The sequence below is a fragment of the Mustela nivalis genome (genome assembly GCF_964662115.1).
Source record: "Mustela nivalis genome assembly, chromosome: Y".
Taxonomy (NCBI): domain Eukaryota; kingdom Metazoa; phylum Chordata; class Mammalia; order Carnivora; family Mustelidae; genus Mustela; species Mustela nivalis.
Genome location: NC_139041.1, coordinates 35591358 through 35610392, shown reverse-complemented (window position 1 = coordinate 35610392; position 19035 = coordinate 35591358). Strand labels below are relative to the sequence as shown.

At 42.3% G+C, this 19035-nt stretch overlaps 1 protein-coding gene across 1 annotated transcript; it reads left to right on the top strand.

Moving 5' to 3' along the window:
* Positions 1 to 1243: 1243 nt before the first annotated feature.
* Positions 1244 to 18602, top strand: LOC309856947 (arylsulfatase H-like; the record flags this gene model as incomplete). Its single annotated transcript, XM_082718749.1, has 10 exons — positions 1244 to 1266; positions 2737 to 2886; positions 4529 to 4650; positions 6729 to 6854; positions 7452 to 7875; positions 9077 to 9217; positions 13082 to 13212; positions 16016 to 16178; positions 16433 to 16554; positions 18235 to 18602. The coding sequence occupies 10 exons, from the start codon at positions 1244 to 1246 to the stop codon at positions 18600 to 18602; spliced, it is 1770 nt and encodes a 589-aa protein (XP_082574875.1).
* Between the last annotated feature and the right edge of the window lie 433 nt (positions 18603 to 19035).

Genomic DNA, 19035 nt, shown 5'->3' with positions numbered 1-19035 from the left:
GATATGGCTACAGTTGGTAAATTAAAAACAACAACAGCAACAACAACAACAACAACAACAACATTCTTGCATCTTTCATGCAATCCTTGGGAAATACTCGATGTCTTTGGTGAGCATGAACTAGAAATGCATTTTAGAAACATCTGGAAATTTACAGGAATGCCATGTAATTTGTGAGGCAATGGGGCTGGAGAGAGGAAACATTAGAGTATGGCTTCTTGGGAGGTCACCATGGAAGTCAGTTGGGTGCACAAGTATTGATGGAGGTTTCTGTGGGGCAGAGGCAAAGGGAGGGTCAGCTTCACCAAGTGGCCCAGGAAAATCATCCCACCCAAGAGTCTTCCTGGAGGTCTAAGATGACAAGGGAGCCCTGGGAATTGGACACACACACACACATGATTATAAGGAAGAGACCTTCTGAATGCCACACCTGCAATTTACCAGCCTCTGTGAAAGTGTTCTAGGCTGTATGACCCCAGCTCCCTCTCCCATAAAACAAAAGAAGTGTCATAAAGCCTTCCAGGCAAGCAGGGTGAGGTATTTTAAGGATCCAAAAGGAACATTGGAGATGCCTTGGGGATGAAAAAGCCCTATAAACTCTAGGGTGGTGTCATTAATCGTTATTACATACCATTTGCCTTGTGGGGAGGTTCCTCAGCCTACTAAGTATCACCAACTTGGAGCCATTTGGGGATCTTCTGTGGGGAGAAGACAGGACTCTATCACTCTTTGGACTCTTATAAAAGGATCATAATTATAGCTGCTAACATGCCTTCTTACACTCAAAGAGTTGGGGCAACATCGCCATATGTCCATATTGTTCATCACTGTGTTTTTTTAAGGTAGACTTTGCTTATCAACCTTGGGGAGGAAAATGTTCCTTGTAGCTGTGTACCATACATACCGTATGCCTGGTACACATAGTTACGGAATGCCTGCCCACTCGTCGGCGACTTATGTATTTCAGTGACTCTGCCATGAAGGGTTTTTGTTGTCAGATCCACATCATGTGTTGGAAATCTGCCATGACTTCTACCCAGAAATGACTGGGTCGTGTTCTTTGTTAGATTCTCTCTGGGCAAACATGACTGGTTTGCAAATGAGCTGTGAAGGATTGAGACAGTAACCCCTGAACAGTTTCCTTTGGATCGACTGCCTGGCAATGAGACAAAGGTCGGCTCTACAGTTCTTGTTTTTTTTTTTTTTTTTCTTTTTCTTCCCTAGGGGAGCAGCACACACAGTCATGAAGCAGCCATTCTCTAACTGGTGAGTAGGTGACCTTGTAAACCATCCTTTTTCTCTGTATCCTGGACAGAAGGGTTCTCTGTCCTGTGTTCCTTACCCTGGCTGATGTTTGGTCTACTGCATCAGCCCTAAACTTGCTACAGGGGCTGTGGGTTGCTGACGTCCCACAGGATGCTTTTCTGAGGAAGCGACGCTTACCTTACGAGTGACGGCATGTATGCAAATTCATCATCCAAAGTCATAGGTCGTTGTAGGGATTTTAAGGATGCCCATGGATGAGCCAAGGCTGGGGGGTGGGTAGTGAGAGGAAAGCATGACGGAACAGCGTAGAACATCACTTGGTGCAGCTTGCCAATCATGACGCAATGGGAAGCCATTGGACTTGGTTGGGGAGCATTGCAACCAGATTGATAGGATAAGGTTGCTCAGGTTAGCTGCATTTTGGAGGGCACTCAAGTGGCCAAAATGGGACGGGCCAGGCCTTTTGGGAAAGTTTTGAGGAATCCAACTGAGACACGCTTTGATTTAGTTGGCTTGCCATGACGGGGCCTGTAGGTGGATGCATGCAAATGGTTTTAAGATGCATTTTTTTTTTTTTTACATAGAGTGAGCAGGGCTTGGAGGGGAATGGATCAGTTGGAATTTGGGGTTTTGGAACCACTTTTCTGCATGAGAAAATGGTCCTCAACTGGGAACGATTTTGTTCAAAATCTTTTTGGAGCATATGATAGCATTTAATAGTTACAAATGCATGAGTCTACAGCCTAACACTTAGGAGCATATGCAAGTATGCCAATTTTCCTTTTTCAGATGTTAAAAGAATTCTCAATGTTATTTTAAATGCATATTTTAATGTATTAAGAAGTCCAACTGAGCATCAAAAGAAAAAAAAAAAAGCCAGGCTCGCTAACGATTTGCTCCTGATTTTCTACTTTATTTACATTTTTATTCAAATAAATACAATTACTAGGCCTCCCACTCAGGTTTAAACAGTATTTAAGGGTCTCATATCATGAAACAGTTGGGAAAGTTATAAGAATTTAAATATCACCAGGCATAGAAAATTAATGTGTATGTTATACCATGTTAACATGGAATAGGACTTTAAATAAACATTCTGGGGGCGCCTGGGTGGCTCAGTCAGTTTAGCGTCTGCTTTCGGCTCAGGTCATGATCTTGGGGTCCTGGGATCGAGCCCTGCATGGAGCTCCCTGCTCCTCAGGGAATCTGTTTCTCCCTCTCCCTCTGCTTCTCTTCCTTGCTGTGTTCCCTCTCTCTTTCTCTGCCTCAAATAAATAAATAAAATCTTTAAAAATAAATAAAGAATAGACACGTAAAATAAAATAACTTCTGGTTTCCGAGGAAGGTAGGCCAGGGGTCCTGTGTGGCGGGTGTTGGTAAGAAATAGCACGGCGCCTTCTCAGCTGTCCGTAAGGCAGGCCCAGATTGACCGTGTGTGTTGCTTTTTTTCACATCCCCAAATACTTCCAGGACCAGCCGGCTGTCGGTGTGCCTGTGCTGCTGGCTGGGGGGCCTGAGTGCGGCCTTTACCACGAGGAACTCCAGGCCCAACATCGTGCTGCTAATGGCTGACGACCTTGGGGTGGGGGACATTTGCTGCTACGGTAATAACACAGTGAGGTAAGGAAGCTGTCCCTGCCCCACTGTGGAGGGAGGGGTGTGCCCCGGGCCTTCGGGAGCAGCTGGACCCTAGCACGGGGCTGGCCAGCATTGACCATTTGCAGGCCCTAGGAAAAGCAGAGCTCAGCTTTTGCATCCTGCTTTCCCAGGTCTGGTGGCTGCTGTCCTGATTTTGAGGTGAGATTCCCCTAACACGGCAGCTCCTCTGTAACCCACGGATAGGTCACCGTTCCGGGGGCAGAGCCCATGCACAGGGTGGTACAGACGTGCCTTCCATCCTCTTCCAGAACTTCTGTGTGCCCCCAAAAGGCAACCCCATACCTAGTACCAGTTGCCTCTGCTCCTCAGCCCTCAGCCCTCAGCTCCTAGCAATCACCAATGTGCTCTGTCACTTGGGATTAGCTCATTCCAGAAATGCTACATCCTGAGCTGCTTCAGCAACCCACATGGATTCCCTCCTGGTCCTGGAGCTGGGAGTGTGAGATCCAGGCAGAGCTGAGGCTGGAGCAGGGTTGAGGCTGGGGGTCTGATATCTAGGCAGGGCTGAGGCCAATTCCTCCTGAACCCCTCTCCCTTTGCTGTGTGGTTTCTTTCACCGAACATCGTGTTTTCAATTTCGTGGTAGCGGGTGTCATTCCTTCCTTTCTGTCTGTATTGGATAATGTCCCATGGCAGAGACGAATGGCATGAAATTTTTTCAGGGTCTTCCCTGAATTATTTCCGAAGCCTTCAGTGACCATGATCCATCTGCTGAATGCCCCTTGGTCCCCAGCCCCAGATAAATCTTATTCATGTGCAAATACACTGTGCCTCTTAGTCTGAGTTTAAATACTGCCCTTCCTGCTTGGAATGTGGTTCACGGAATAGTCCTGTATTTTGAGTATATTTTTGGACTTGGAAAGGAGCCAGTCTTCTTGGAGGCACTGAAGGTCTGCATGAGCGCACGTGTTTCCTTGTTTAATTTCCACGAGCAAGTGATGGGTAAGGCGGGAGACATCGCTTGAGACTCTGGTACTGTCACTCTCAACCACACACTCAGTGTACCTGCACCCGACATCGGGCTGCACAGGTCTCCCTGACACAGATAGTGCGAATGTTGTGGGCGGATGTACAAATCTGTCCCCTATCGCACTGCTGGGGGCTTATGAGACTAGGATGGCATTCACATGCTGTTAAGATTACGATACCTTAGCCGACGAACAACGTGGGCAGTAAACGAAACCCCCAAAATGTCCCCATTTGGTTATTAAAAAGAAAGACACATTTTTACTACCAGAAATACAGTAAAATTTTATGTAACCCAAGTCACCCGTTCACTTCAGGAATATATTATGAGCAAACGGACTAACGTTAGCATTGAAACGCCTATGAGCTCAGACTGACTAGGGTTTAATTATACCTGCGGACCTCGATTAGTCTGCAATTGTTTTGCCTGAAGATACATTGTTTTAAAGTCTACTTTCCATCTCCTTGGGGCCGTCGGGGAGCCATGTGAACAGGTCAATGGACTGACGTTTAAGAGACATGTATTTCAGGTCTACTGGAAAGACAGTCCACTGGACTCGAAGCATGATGGCTTTCAATGTTCTTTCTCTCGTTGTGCAGTAGAGACCCACGTGCTGAATCCTCTCTCTGTCTGCAGCACACCCAATATTGACCGCCTGGCAAGCGAGGGCGTGAGGCTCACCCAGCACCTGGCAGCCGCCTCCGTATGCACCCCGAGTCGGGCTGCCTTCCTGACCGGCCGGTACCCCGTCCGAACAGGTGGGGCAGGGCTATGTGAGGATGATGTTGTCTTTATGCCATGCTTTCTTCTCCTAGGTCTTGGGAAGAACAAGGAAAAGAAGGAGCCTCGTACATACGCTCTGTCTCACACACACGCACAACATGACGTTGTAGCATCAACACTACAAATATCGATTTTTATACTCAGCTGCAGCATTTTGAACTTTTTATGATGTAGAAGTTACCAATATTCCCAATCCGTAAGTGTCTAAGTTTCTACCCAAGCATAGTGATGCCTACATCAAGTATAGAGATATAGAGAGAGTATACATCAAGTATAGAGATGCAACATTTTCAACATTTTATGATGTAGAAGTTATCAATATTCCCAATCCCTAAGTTTCTACCCAAGTATAGAGATGCCTACAGAGGACCTCAAACTCAGAGAAGGGTCTGGAGGAGACATAGGTTTCTCCTCATGCAAGAAGATGAGATCAAAGTTCTGCTCCATCAAATTTGTATACACACACTAACATCTATACATATATTTATAATTAATTAAACGATGTAACCACTTTTCTTGAAAATGATAAATAGGCTTTTGTCTTTTAGGATTTGGCAAAAGGCATCTTTTTAATATACTTATTTATGTTGAGAACAGAAAAACGAGAAGCAGATAGGATCACAATGCTATTTTAACATATTTTGATTTTTTTTATTGATTGTGCATGTTTGTGTGATGCCTTTCATGTATAGGTTTATTATTTTTTTTAAACACTTTATTTATTTATTTGGCAGACATCACAAGTAGGCAGAGAAATAGGCAGAGAGAGAGGAGGAAGCAGGCTCCCTGCTGAGCAGATAGCCCGATACAGAGCTCGATCCCAGGAACCTGGGATCATGATCTGAGCCGAAGGCAGAGGCTTTAACCCACTGAGCCACCCAGGTGCCTCATATAGGTTTATTCATGTTGGTTGTAACATCAGTAGGTCATGTGTACCTCAAGGCACAAAGTTTCAGTAGTCACAATGCAAGGACTAGTTCAGTGAGCACAGGAAGCTCACAGGGGCCTTTCCAGAATTCCAGGAAAGTCCTCCAGAATGATGTTGCTTGAAATGTGAAGAGTTAGGAGGGAGGGTGTGCTCAGCAGAGGAAGGGGCATGCATAGACAATGCAGTCAGGTATGAATGCAAAAGGTCAATGAGGCAGCCACAGCAATAATCAGTTGTCTCAGATTAGCAAACATAGTGTAAGTTCTACCCCAGATTTAGATTTAAATAGAAGGTGAGGGACGGGCAGTAATGAGGTTTGACTATGGGACAGAAATAGGTTGGAAGGGTTCTTCAGAAGGTCGTGGGATGGTGGACAGCATTTGGCTGGTGGACATCCAAGCACAGACCAGCTGAATCTCTGCTCAAAAGCTATGGCATGGGAGATAACTATTCAAAGTCTTTACTGGGGTAGAGTTATCAGGACTTGACATGGGACTGGACAGAAGAAGCTGAGTGAGAGGGAGGATCCCAAAGGAATTCATGCATTGGATGGCCAGGGGTATCATGACCTCCTTTGTTGAAGCACATTTAAAGTACGAAGACCACAGACTTTCTGTTGGTCATGTTGTGATTTGGGTTCCTAAGTATAGCAACGTCTAGATAGGACCTCAGCTTCAAAGGAGGGTCTGGAGGAGATGTGGGTTTCTCACCAGGTAGAGACATGGCATCAAAGTTCATAACTGAGGTTCAAAGATATCATCCAGAGTCACATACACAGTTGCATTTGAATTTTAAATCATCAATGACTAGATTTTTAGTATAAGTATGCCCCACGCAACATGTGGTGCTTATACTAAGACACCATTCATTGTTCATATGAAATGCCAGAGTGACCTGGTTATCGTGTGTGAGCTGGTGACCCTGATCCGCAGAGCATGTGCCTTTGACAGATGTGAGAACAAGCTAAGTAGAAACAAAAAAGTGAGGGAACATTCTCAAAAGAACAGAATGGTGGAGGCTCAGTAGAAGACATTTCAAGGAGAGCAGGATGAATCCTGGCGTTTATCGTGAGGGTCATGAAAGAGGAACAGTGAGACTCACAGGGTGCCTCTTCTCTGACTTCAGGAATGGCATCTTCCTTCAACCTGAACCGAGGGCTTACCTGGCTTGGAGGCTCGGGTGGTCTGCCCACCAATGAGACAACCTTTGCCAAGTTGCTGCAGCATCGCGGCTACCGCACGGGACTCATAGGTATGGCCCGCAGGACTCTGAACTCAGAAGCATGTTCATGCACTTCCCTTTTTTGTGTGATTTAATCTTCCTGGGATGTCAGCTGGACCCATGCCAGCTTCCCTCTTGTTGAAAGGAGACACGTGGGGTAGGGATTCAATGCATGATTTTCTGGGACCTTTTGTATATTGAGCAGAGTATGGGAAGAATCATGGGAACCAAAAGCAAATGGGCTTGTCCATCGCTATCACCAAAATGGAATATTCTGTAGGGGGGCAGGCCAGGGGGTTTACTGTTTTTGTAACATCATTACCAGCAGAGAAGTGAGTGCATTTTTATTTATTTTTATATTTTTAAAGATTTATTTATTTTAGAGTGAGAGAGAGCAACGAGCAAAGGGGTTTCTACTGCCCTGTTTGAGTTGGAAAGATGCAGGGTGTAGAGAAAGCAGTGTTGGTGAGTTACGATAACCTTCTGAGCATCCTCAGGGCCGTGACTGGGGTACCAAGAAGATGCCCCCACAGCAAGACAGTGCAAGTCATACTTCGCTTTTGCTAAGCAAAGCCCACGTTCTAGAAACAGGTGGACGTATAGGGTGCCATTTTGTTTTTCCCACAGGCAAGTGGCACCTGGGTTTGAGCTGCGCCTCTCGGGACGATCACTGCTACCACCCTCTCAACCATGGGTTCGACTACTTCTACGGGTTGCCCTTTGGCCTCCTCAACGACTGTCAGACGTCCAAGACCGCAGAGCTTCACCGCTGGCTACGGATCAAACTTTGGATCTCCACGGCGGTGCTCGGTCTGGTGCCCCTCCTGCTGCTCATCCCCAAGTTCGCCCACTGGTTCTCCGTTCCATGGAAGGTCATCATCGCCTTTGCTCTTCTTGCCTTTGTGTTTTTCATTGTCTGGTACTCCAGTTATGGGTTTACTCGACGTTGGAACTGCATTCTTATGAGAAACCATGAAATCATCCAGCAGCCAATGAGGGAAGACAGAGTGGGTTCCCTTATGCTCAAGGAGGCTCTTGCCTTTATCGACAGGTATGGAGCCCTTTGTGGTCTGATTCCACGCATGGGAATCTTGCTTGTATTTCAGAGAAGTTGGTTCATCTTGGGGTTACAGACCTTTATGTATCTGTGTGTGATATTTTCATATAGTAGAATCTCTCCTGCGGATAAAACTGAGCATTGCATTTCCTGCAAATTATAAACACTGAAAGGGTAAAGAAATATATCTTGCTCACTCTTTTTTATCAACACTGGAATCCCTATACTTTGGTCCATATCACTTCAATATGGTTTGGGATCTAAATGGATTCAACCTTTGGGATTGATGTTGATTTAGTGTGCTTTAGCAGCAGCTGGAAAATCCTTTTGTGTGCATGAATGATGAGGGAGTCATTTTATGTATAGATACTTAATTTAAAGTTTTATATGTTCAATACAAACCATGTGGGCATGAAGGTAATTGTCTCCCAATTTGCATGCTGGCTCCCTTCTAGGTTCCTAGCCAGAAGCAGATTGAGTTGTGGGTGTGGATGCTCTTTGAGATGGTGTGTATGGGTTTCAGGGGAGTGGATGGAAGAGGAAAATGTATAATGCTGTGGGGTTAATGTGTCCAACAGTGGGATCCCATCTACTCATACACTTTCAGTCTTTGTTCTAACACAGTGGTCACAACGTAGTCACTCAGCTGTGGTTGTCACTCCCATGGCTGTCTGTGACAGAACACATCCAATCTCTATGCCCTTCCCCCTTTATAATGCCCAGTTCTAAAAGTGTGTGAGGAGGAGTCTTAAGTGACCCCATTGGATACTGATGTGCAGAACACAACAGACAAGATGTATGAGCACCTTAGATCCTTCTATCTGGCTACCTGTGATTCTGCGTAAGCAGCCTCATCGCCCAAAGTTAATGCCAAAGCTCCAGCCATCACATTTATGTCCCAGACAGCATAGAAGAAGAGGAGGAGAAAGGAATGAAGAAGTCTTTCTTCAGAAGACAGATTGCACTCACTATTTTGTTGCTAATGCAAACGTCCCAATATTCTTTATTCCTACTCATGGCCTCTCCGCGGACATTCTGCTGTGCTCTTTGTTAATCTTGTCAGGGGTATTGGTCACGTAGGGACATAGACAACCTCTGTCAACTGTTGTGAGATCTTTCAGCTGATGTGGAATCCTAGTCCTGGAGAAAACGCCTTTGTGGGTGACGATAACTCAGTTCCGGTTCCATCCCTTAGGTACAAACGCAGTCCCTTCCTCCTGTTTGTGTCCTTCCTCCATGTCCACACTCCATTGATCACCAAGGAGAAGTTTGTGGGGCACAGTAAATACGGACTCTATGGAGATAATGTCGAAGAAATGGATTGGATGGTGGGTAAGTGTCCAGAAACACGATCTTAGGCATCTGATGCCTGGGCTAGAGAAAGTGAATGCATACCGATTGCCTCAAACAACGGACAGCCCCTTGTGGATCTTGGGCACTCGGTGAATATCTGTTCCCAGGAACGGAATCAAAGTCTGGCTGTCGGTGCAGCAAAATCAGTGAGTATTCCCTGCCTGAAAACAGTTGCTACTATAAATATGGGATTTTCCCATCTTTAAAATAAAGACTGTTCAACACGGTAATAAAAGACTGCCTTTCTCCATCATTCTGATAGATAGGAAAGGAAATGTGTTTTTCTCCTTAGCTCATTTTTACGGGAAAGGCTTAGAAATGTGGAGGGGATTTACCTTAACTGAAGTCATTGGTTTCAAAGTCATAAGGGTCAATGTGGAAACAAACACAACGGGTCATAAATGAGGAGGAAACACCATATGCGTATCAGTAAAACAACGAATCGTGCTTTCCAAATAGCCTTTCCCATCAATTGCGCAGGACGGAGTATTTCTTCATCTCAAAAAGTGTAAGGAAGTATTTTTTTTTTGCTACTTTCTGGAAAGTGTTCTCTGCAAAACCACCTAGACTAATAGTCACACAATTGAAAATTTTTAAAGTTTTTCAAATATAAAAATGTCACTTTTATATATCCTAGGTATATATAAACTTGCATTTCATATCTATTAAATCAATTAAATCTATTAAATCTATTAAATCAATTAAGTATAGGATTGATTTAAATTAATATTTAAAATGTATCCATGCACGTTAAATATTAATGCTCATATACATATACATATATATATATGCTGTTTATATGTGTGTATGTGCCTGCTACAATATATATATATATATATATATATATATATATATATATATATTAAATTCCCTGGCAGATACATTGAAACCTGCTACAGTAAAAACATTTCTAACATTGTAACTTCAGTGAAGTTGTAAGAGTTTGATTTCTTTTCCTTGATGTTTGTTACGGTCCAGGATAATCTGCTTTGGAAACAAGGCATTCTGGTCCATTCGTATCTAGAGTCACAGAGCTGTTTGATGCAAATAGACTTTCCGTCCCTTTTTATATGCAGAATTTGCCACAAACAGCTAATTACATTTATTCTGTACTCTGTGTAAATACACAGGTGCTCTGTAAGTACTATTAATATTTAGTAATATTTTTAATTGCTTTCCCGGGCTAATCCTGTTTATATGGGAGAAATGAAAAATAGATATTTCTCTGCATGACGTCTTCCCAAAACACTGCATTTTTCCCCTTGCATGGCTTATGAAAATTCTGTTAAAATCAGATGCAGATCAAAAATCAGAGAGACGTCTTGTATGTGTGTGTGTGTGTTTCTAGTTGGTAATATGATGATTACACTTAAATCATTTCCTAAATTAATAACTTTCTCAAGAAGAAGCCGTAACTGTGGTGTCCTCAGAATGACACACAAAGCAGATCTTCTGAAAGCTCCAAGTGTCCAGGAATATTTTAAATCCTCTATTGGAGAGAACCTGTACTTTAAAAACATATTTTAGCACGTTTTTATTCTTGCTTTCTTTTCTTGTATTTTTGTCTTGTAAAAGATTTTATGGCTATTCTGTTGCCGTATGCACATACGTGTACACGCACACTTCTATATGTTTTACACATTGCATACACAGAAGTTTACATGTATGTATTTACAAGAAATGAAAGGATTCACGTGTATTTTATTTACTTGGTATAAGTTACAGATAACCTTTATGCTAAAGACGATAGCCAGCTCGAATGAATGAGAACTGATATTTTACATGTAAATTATTCTCTTACCAAAAAGCCATTATAATGGCTTAGGAAATCTGGGCTTTAAAGTAGGTTAATTTCTGGCTGCAACGTTTCTAAAAAATGGCCAATGTGGCTTCCAAAAGAAGTCACTTTTAAACAAGGAAATAGAAAGTATGAGGAGTTGATGCTTAAACCCGTTTTCTTTGCACCCGGCCCTTGGTCTTTCCATGTTTGAATGGGGCAAGATTGTGGTGGTGGGAAGTCACACTGGATGGTAGGACTGTGGTGTGACCATACAGAGCCCAGGGTGGATGTCCAGCGGGAACTGGAAATTAAGTCAGCATAGTTTGGGATGTGGCTAGATCAGCTTTTTACTTGTTTTGTTCAAAGGCCGTTTGTTCCCAGGATGCCTGAGTGGCTCCATATGTTAAGCATCTGCCTTTGGCTCCGGTAGTGTTTCCAAGGTCCCGGGATTGGAGCCCCATGTCCTGCTCAGGGGGGAGCCTGCTTCTCCCTTCCCTGTGGCTCCCCCTGCTTCTGCTGTCTCTCTCTCTCTCTCTCTCTCTGACAAATAAATAAGTGTAATATTTAGAGGGAAAAATAAATACATAAATATTTAAAGGGAAAAACAAAAAGCCCTTTGTCCCCTTCAGAGATTACTCACACATCACCATGATGCTGGCGGAGTGTAGTGAAGGACTCATTATGGTCCCATGCGTAAGGAGGAGAGTAACCTGCAGGTCAGGAGCAACCCTCAGAGAGGGTGTGGGGTTACTGCCTCCTTTACGAGGCGGGGCTCATGCTCTCCAGGGCAAGGGTATGAACCTGGGGCTTTATTCCTGGACATGTCAGTTTTTAAAGCGTCTTCTCTGTTTTATTAGTGTTTGTGAGTTTCTTTGAACCAACAGGCCTAAGACATGATGGATTTTGAGTGATGATCTTGTTGTATACTTCATACTAGTTCATAGTTTCTCATATATTGTATGTGTATACATAGGGATGCATATAATATATAATATGTATATGTTTTCCTATGTAATTCAAAAAATAAATATATTTTCTTATATATTATATAATATTTATTTCCTATGTGTAGTATATATTTTATTTTATATTCATATATTTATATATTTATATATATTATATTTCTTAAGTATTATGTAAGAAAATATTAAAACTAAAACTAAAATGGTATATTAAGTGTTATATAATAAAATTACATATTACATAATAAAATATTATTGGTGTTATATAATAAGTAAGCATTATATAATACTATTAGATAACATATAATCATCAAATATTATACAATATTTTAGTAGATTATATTATGCAATAGATTATATTTATTTATGTATGTATATCTATATATATTCATATATAATATATTTATACATTTAATATACTATTTTAAGGTATTATTAATTATAACTTTTATGGTTATAAATATTTAATTATATCTACATATCATATATTACATATTTGCACATCATATATTACATATTACCATATAGTATTCATAATATAGGAAGTATATAGGATTATAATACATAAATTATATTTATATGTTTACATACAAATAATATACTTATCATATATTATAGTATAGATTATGCATTATAATTTATTATTTAAAATATAATATCTAAACATCTTATATATTTTTATATTTTAAATATAATTGTGTTTATTATTATATTATTAGACATAATTTATATCACATATTTGCTATTTATTATGTATTTATACTGAATATATGCTTTAACCTACGTATATAAATTATATAATGTAAAATATATAACAAATAATTTTACCCATCTCAAGCTCAATTGTATATTGTACACTCTGTAGTATACGCATTCTATGGCATATAGTATATATTTATGTCTCTACTACATAGTATACTTAAATATATTACATAGATATTAGACTACAGCATCAAAATTTATTGTCTATGATGATAGCCTATACCATAAAATAACCCTTAATTATACTGTTAACACTAACCCATGCCTAATAATGACATCATGCACTGAAAGTGGCCCATGGTGAAAGGTGACAGTTTCTTGTTCCCCACCCCGCACCAGGTAGGATCCTGGAGACCTTGGACCGGGAGCTCCTGACCAACCACACGCTGGTGTACTTCACCTCTGATAATGGGGGTCGTCTGGAGGTACAGGAAGGCGAGGCCCAACTGGGGGGCTACAACGGCGTCTACAAAGGTGATGTGCAGAGACCCCATGTGTCTGAGTTTCATCCCTCCAGTGGCGTGTACTTTTCTGTGCCTGCACATGCATTCATTTGCAGACTCAGTTTGGAGAATTTCGTGGGAGTTGTCCCCTCTTATGAAACCAGACGGAAAAAGGTGCAAGTTTGGGGTGCTTCCTGAGAATTTAAGACCAAAGTGCCTGAAGTAATGAGAGCCTCCTGAGTGAAAATGCAGAGGGTCTCAATGGCCATCTAAAGCAGGTCTCTGAGGCTTGGCACCCTGAGCGTTTGGGGCTGGATGACTCTTTGATGTGGGGTGTTCTGGGCACTGTAAGTGTGTTGAGTTTGTCCCTGGTCATCACCGTAGAGTTGCCAGGAGCACCTACCTCTTCCCTTGAAATATGACAACCAAAACTGTTTCCAGACATTGTCGAGTGTCTCCCAGGGCCAAAGTCCTTTCTAGCTGAGAACCACTTCCACTAGAATAATACTGACCAGAGAACCCAAATCCAGGCTTTTAATGGAATGAAATCAATTATATTATCACTGCTTCAAACACAGTGAAATGATCAGGAAAGGAGGTGTTCATTTTGAGAGGGTGCCTTCCTCCTCACTGCGAGTGGATTCTTCTGACTTACTTGATGTACACCTGCTGGGTTATTTAGTAGCCCCACTGAGTCTGCCCTTGTAGATTGGCAAAGTAGATTAAACAGATGAGTTTAAAAATGAATTTGGTGTTTGCTCCTTCCCTCTGACCTCCCCAACCCCAATCAAAAAAAGTAAAATGGTGTCAAACTTGTCATCATTACAAAAGTCAGAACTTTAGGGGTTCCTTGTACTTTATGAAACAATTTAGGATAGATAAGTAGATGAGGGATGGATGGATGGATGGATGGATAGAATAAAGAGATGATGGAATAGATAGATGCACAGATAGACTAATGGATGGATGGATGGATGGATGGATGGTTGGAAGGATGATGGATGGATGGATGGATGGTTGGATGGATGGAAGGATGGATGGATGGATGGATGGTTGGAAGGATGATGGATGGATGGATGGATGGTTGGATGGATGGAAGGATGGATGGATGGTTGGATGGATGGATGGATGGATGGTTGGATGGATGGATGGATGAATGGATGTGTGGATGGATGGATGGATGGATGGATGGTTGGATGGATGATGGATGGTTGGATGGATATATGGCTGTATGGTTGCAAAGATGTGATAGGTAAAATTAATAGGTAGCTAGATAATAGGTACATTGGTTGATCCATGGATAGATAGATAGATAGATAATTGATAGATAGATAGATTGTAGATAGATAGATACAATAGAAACTTTGTATATTTTGATTGACAGCAACTGACCTCCTACATGTATTCATTCACCTTTTCTGGTGGGTCACGCCAGCTTGCTGTAGACCTACTGTCAATTAGCGTAGACTAAATTGTTGACCAGCCTAGCAGCAAAGGTGTGTAATAAAATTAATATATGCCGTTATATATGTATTGATTTTAGTAGTGACATTGCCTCTGTGTGTGTGTGTGTGTGTGTGTGTGTGTGTGTGGTGGGAAGTTGTGTGTACATAAAACCATCACTCTAAAAAGTGCCTTTGCAGACCTCTCAAAGAGGTACAGCAAAATTGTTGTGAGCCATTTTTATCTTTGGAACTGACCCCCAGCTCACCAGAAGGAGCTGAGTCCATTTAAAACGCAAATTTTGGTGTCTGCATAGACGATTAGATTTGTTGTAGGTCCTAACACAGTTGCTGGCTATTAAATATGACTATGAAAATGTCAAGGTGGGTTTATGTTTGTTTTTTTGTTTGTTGGTTTTTGGTATACAAACATAAATTCAGTGCAGGGAGCTTGTTAAGTTTTCCAGGTAGAAGGGTGCTGCTGCTGAGCTAGGACAGCTTTGGACGCTGGCTAGCCTGCAGTCTTTGTCCTTAAATGTTTTCCCCCTTCATGTCTCCGCATTTCTGCATGCAGATACCCCATCTTGTCTTTCCGTTGTAATTCATACTGCTGGAGTAACCACCATGTAAAAGTTGTTCCATGAACATTTCATGTTTGTCCTACTTTGCAAGAGTTTCTTCCCACCCACCCAGAGAATCTCATTGTCTGTATGTCTGTATGAACTTGACTATGTCATTTGGCTAAAGACTGTATATTTATTTTGCAATGAACATCTTGGCCTCAGGGTAGGGCCTAAAGCAAGGGTTCACCTATTTTGTGCTCCAAAACACCGGAAACATCCTTTGTCTGAGATAGGATCTCAACACTTTCTCCACCTCTGGACCATTCACGTTTCTATGATGTCTCCATCTTCGTCACTGAATAAAGTCCAAATTCCTTATTTTCTCTCAAGGATCAGCATGATCCAGGTAGAACCTGTTTCCCCAGTCTTGCTTGGAGCCTCATTTACTTATCCATTCTTTAGAGCCCAATGTGATTCCAACGAAGACTGAAGATTTGCTAGCTTATGGAAAGTTCTCTTTTCTCACAATAGGGAAACTGTGTGGTCCTCATTGGCACCAAATAATGCACCATATTAGGACATCACTTGTTTTTATTTATGACAGCTGGGTTTGTCACCTGATGGCCACTTTCACAAGTTGAGGTTCAACTTCTGGAATGCAAGAAATATACCTGAGGTACTCTGTAGATATCTCTCTCCATGTGTGAATGTAGCACATTAGCATGAATTTGGCAAACGGCAGAAAACGTTCCCTCTAGATGTAGTTCCCAACTGACTGGAGAAATACGGTTGACTTGGCTTCATCATTGACGTTCATCTTTGGTTTCAGGTGGCCAGGGGATGGGCGGCTGGGAAGGGGGCATTCGTGTCCCAGGAATATTCCGGTGGCCGACAGTCCTGGAGGCTGGGAAAGTGATTGATGAGCCAACGAGCCTAATGGACATTTACCCGACCCTGTCTTATATAGGTGGAGGGATCTTGCCCCAGGACAGGTATGGAAGCAGCTCCAGCCACTCACCTCTCCCACTGTCTTAGAAATTGTGTAAGATTCACCTCTTTTTTGTTTGTTTGTTTTTTGTTATAAAATGAGGGAAGATATGTAATAAGGTTTTTTTAGAGTCCATTTTTCTTCTCCCCTTCCTTCCCCTCCTCCTCCTGGGGGGAAAGGAAGACGAACCCTTCCTATCATAAAATGTATGACCAAATCATGCCTCTCTCACCACTTTATCTCTCCCTCTCTCCTAAGAATCATTGACGGCCGCAACCTAATGCCCCTTCTGGAAGGCAGGGTGTCCCACTCGGAGCACGAGTTCCTCTTCCACTACTGTGGGGTCTACCTGCACACAGCCAGGTGGCATCAGAAGGACTGTGAGTATGAAGATGGCAGACATGTGGGAACACGATAAAGACATACCCCGTTTCCTTTTCCTCTTGGGGGAAGTTGGGCCATGCACCCCGCACCCAGCCATGATGATTCTTTTTCCTTAAAGAAGTTAGTTAAGCAGCCATTGCCACGTGGTAGATTTTAGAGGTGTGTGTAAGCTCGTGTGCATGAATACATCAGTGTGAGAAAGAGACAGAAAGAGAGAATATAAATATCCAGAACCAAGGACATGGAAATAATTAGCAACAAGGAATAAAGTCTGCAGTGTAGCTCCCACAGTAGTGGCTGTCCCCTTCCAGTTAATCATCTCCTCCTTACCTTCAAATAACAATTAACAAGGAATATTCATTTCCTTACAACTGTAGACACTAGAATTCTTACTTCATGGGAGTTAGCTTAATTTGCAGAAAATATATGGATTTTTCTTCCATGAGACCCATCACTTGTGGTGTAATCCATTCTTTAGGTTAGTGTGGGTCAATCTCCCCATAAAACTAGAAGAAACCCACAAACCCACAAACCCACTGTGGTGTGATCCGTTCCTTAGGTTAGTGTGGGTCAATCTCCCCATAAAACTAGAAGAAACCCACAAACCCTCTGTGGTATGACCCATTCTTTAGGTTACTGTGGATCAATCTCCCACATAAAACTAGAACAAACCCACAAAACCTCTTCCTTCTAGATTCTGTCACAGTTAGGGGCATGATCAATGGTAAGTAACAAAACAAAACAGCTCCCCTCAACAACAAAAATTTCCCAAATTTAACTATAAAACATCAAGCAAATAGAATTTTACTTATATTTTCATAATAAGGATTTCAGAAGTTGGAAGTGCTCAGCACCGTGACCAGGATCTGCGTTCTTTCTCTATTTCTACTTGGCCCTCTCTGGCACGCCCGTTTTCATTCTTATGCTCCTTCTAATCGTCTAATGGCAAAGTGGTTGCTGTTTCTCCAGCCATCACCTCTGCTCTCCATAGAGGAGAAAGACAGAAGAGCAAAGCGGGTAAAGGACTGAGGTAGGGGATTTAGCCTAATTTTATCAGAAAATCATAGCCTTTCTGCAAAACCCCTCCCACAGAATTCTGTGTAAGCCTCATGGATCAGAGGCTGGGAAACACTTATGATGTTTTCTATCTAAAACTGATTTCTGGAAATAGAACTATTAACCATTTATTCAGGAAGAAAGAACAGAAACAAGGAAGGAAGAGAGAAAGAGGGGCAGAGGGAGGAAGAAAAGAACAAGGAATGACGCATCCTGACAAATCACCTTGGACAGTATCAGACCTGAAATTGGTATTGAGCCTTAGAAAATTTTCCACTTTGCCTATGCCAGCAGTTGGAGTTAGAATCTCCAGGATCAGGGCCACCAGGATGGTTCAGTTGGTTAAGCATCTGCCTTTGGCTCGGGTCATGATTTCAGGGTCCTTGGATCGAGCCCCACATTGGGCTCTCTGCTCAGCAGGGAGTCTGCTTCTCCTTCGGCCCCTCCCCCCTGCTTAGGCTTCCTCTCTTTCTCTCTCTCTCTCAAATAAACAAATTAAATCTTAGAAAAATCAACTCAAAAAAGCTTATCAATTGTTGGCAAAAGTATTTGAGAAATATATTAATGGAAAGACTCCTAAAATGATTAATATAGCATTCCAACGGACTTCTGTTTTCCAGGTGCAACGGTGTGGAAGGTCCATTATGTGACTCCCAACTTCTCCCCAGATGGGGCTGGTGCCTGTTATGGAAGTGGCATCTGTTCATGCTCTGGAGATGTCACCTACCATGACCCTCCACTGCTCTTTGACATCTCCAGAGACCCTTCTGAGGCCCGGCCTCTTAACCCTGATAATGAAGTGTTATTTGACTCGGTGGTCAAGAAAGTTGAGGCAGCTATCAAAGAGCATCGCAGGACACTCACACCTGTCCCACAGCAGTTCTCAGTGTTCAACACCCTTTGGAAACCATGGTTGCAGCCCTGTTGTGGGACTTTCCCCTTTTGTGGATGTGACAAAGAATATGACATCCTCTCCACTGCTTGGTGAGCAGAAAGGGGACACTTGTTCCCCACCACCCACACACTGTTACAGAGGTCATGGAAACAACTCTCAGCTGACTCATTCATTCCATGTGGGACAAATAATTATGCTTTCCACCATTTTTTTAAACCCTGAGATTTCAGTTCTTTCTTCAAGTCCTGTCCAGGAGCTCAATGTAGTGAAAGTGGACCTGGACACCAGTGTACCTGGAGTAAAGCATTTGTGGTGTCATGTTTTTATACAATTGTGTCATTGTTCAAGCAAGAAGATAGACCAAGGTGACCTTCTGGAGATTCTTATGGGTCTCTGGTTCTTAGAAGATGATTAGAAGTGGTAGGTCTGATAGTATTGTATTTATGTAGTTACGGTAGAAACTTCTACTTGCAGATCCTCAACCCAGACATCTTATTTTTATCATCAGTGATGATAAATATTTTGT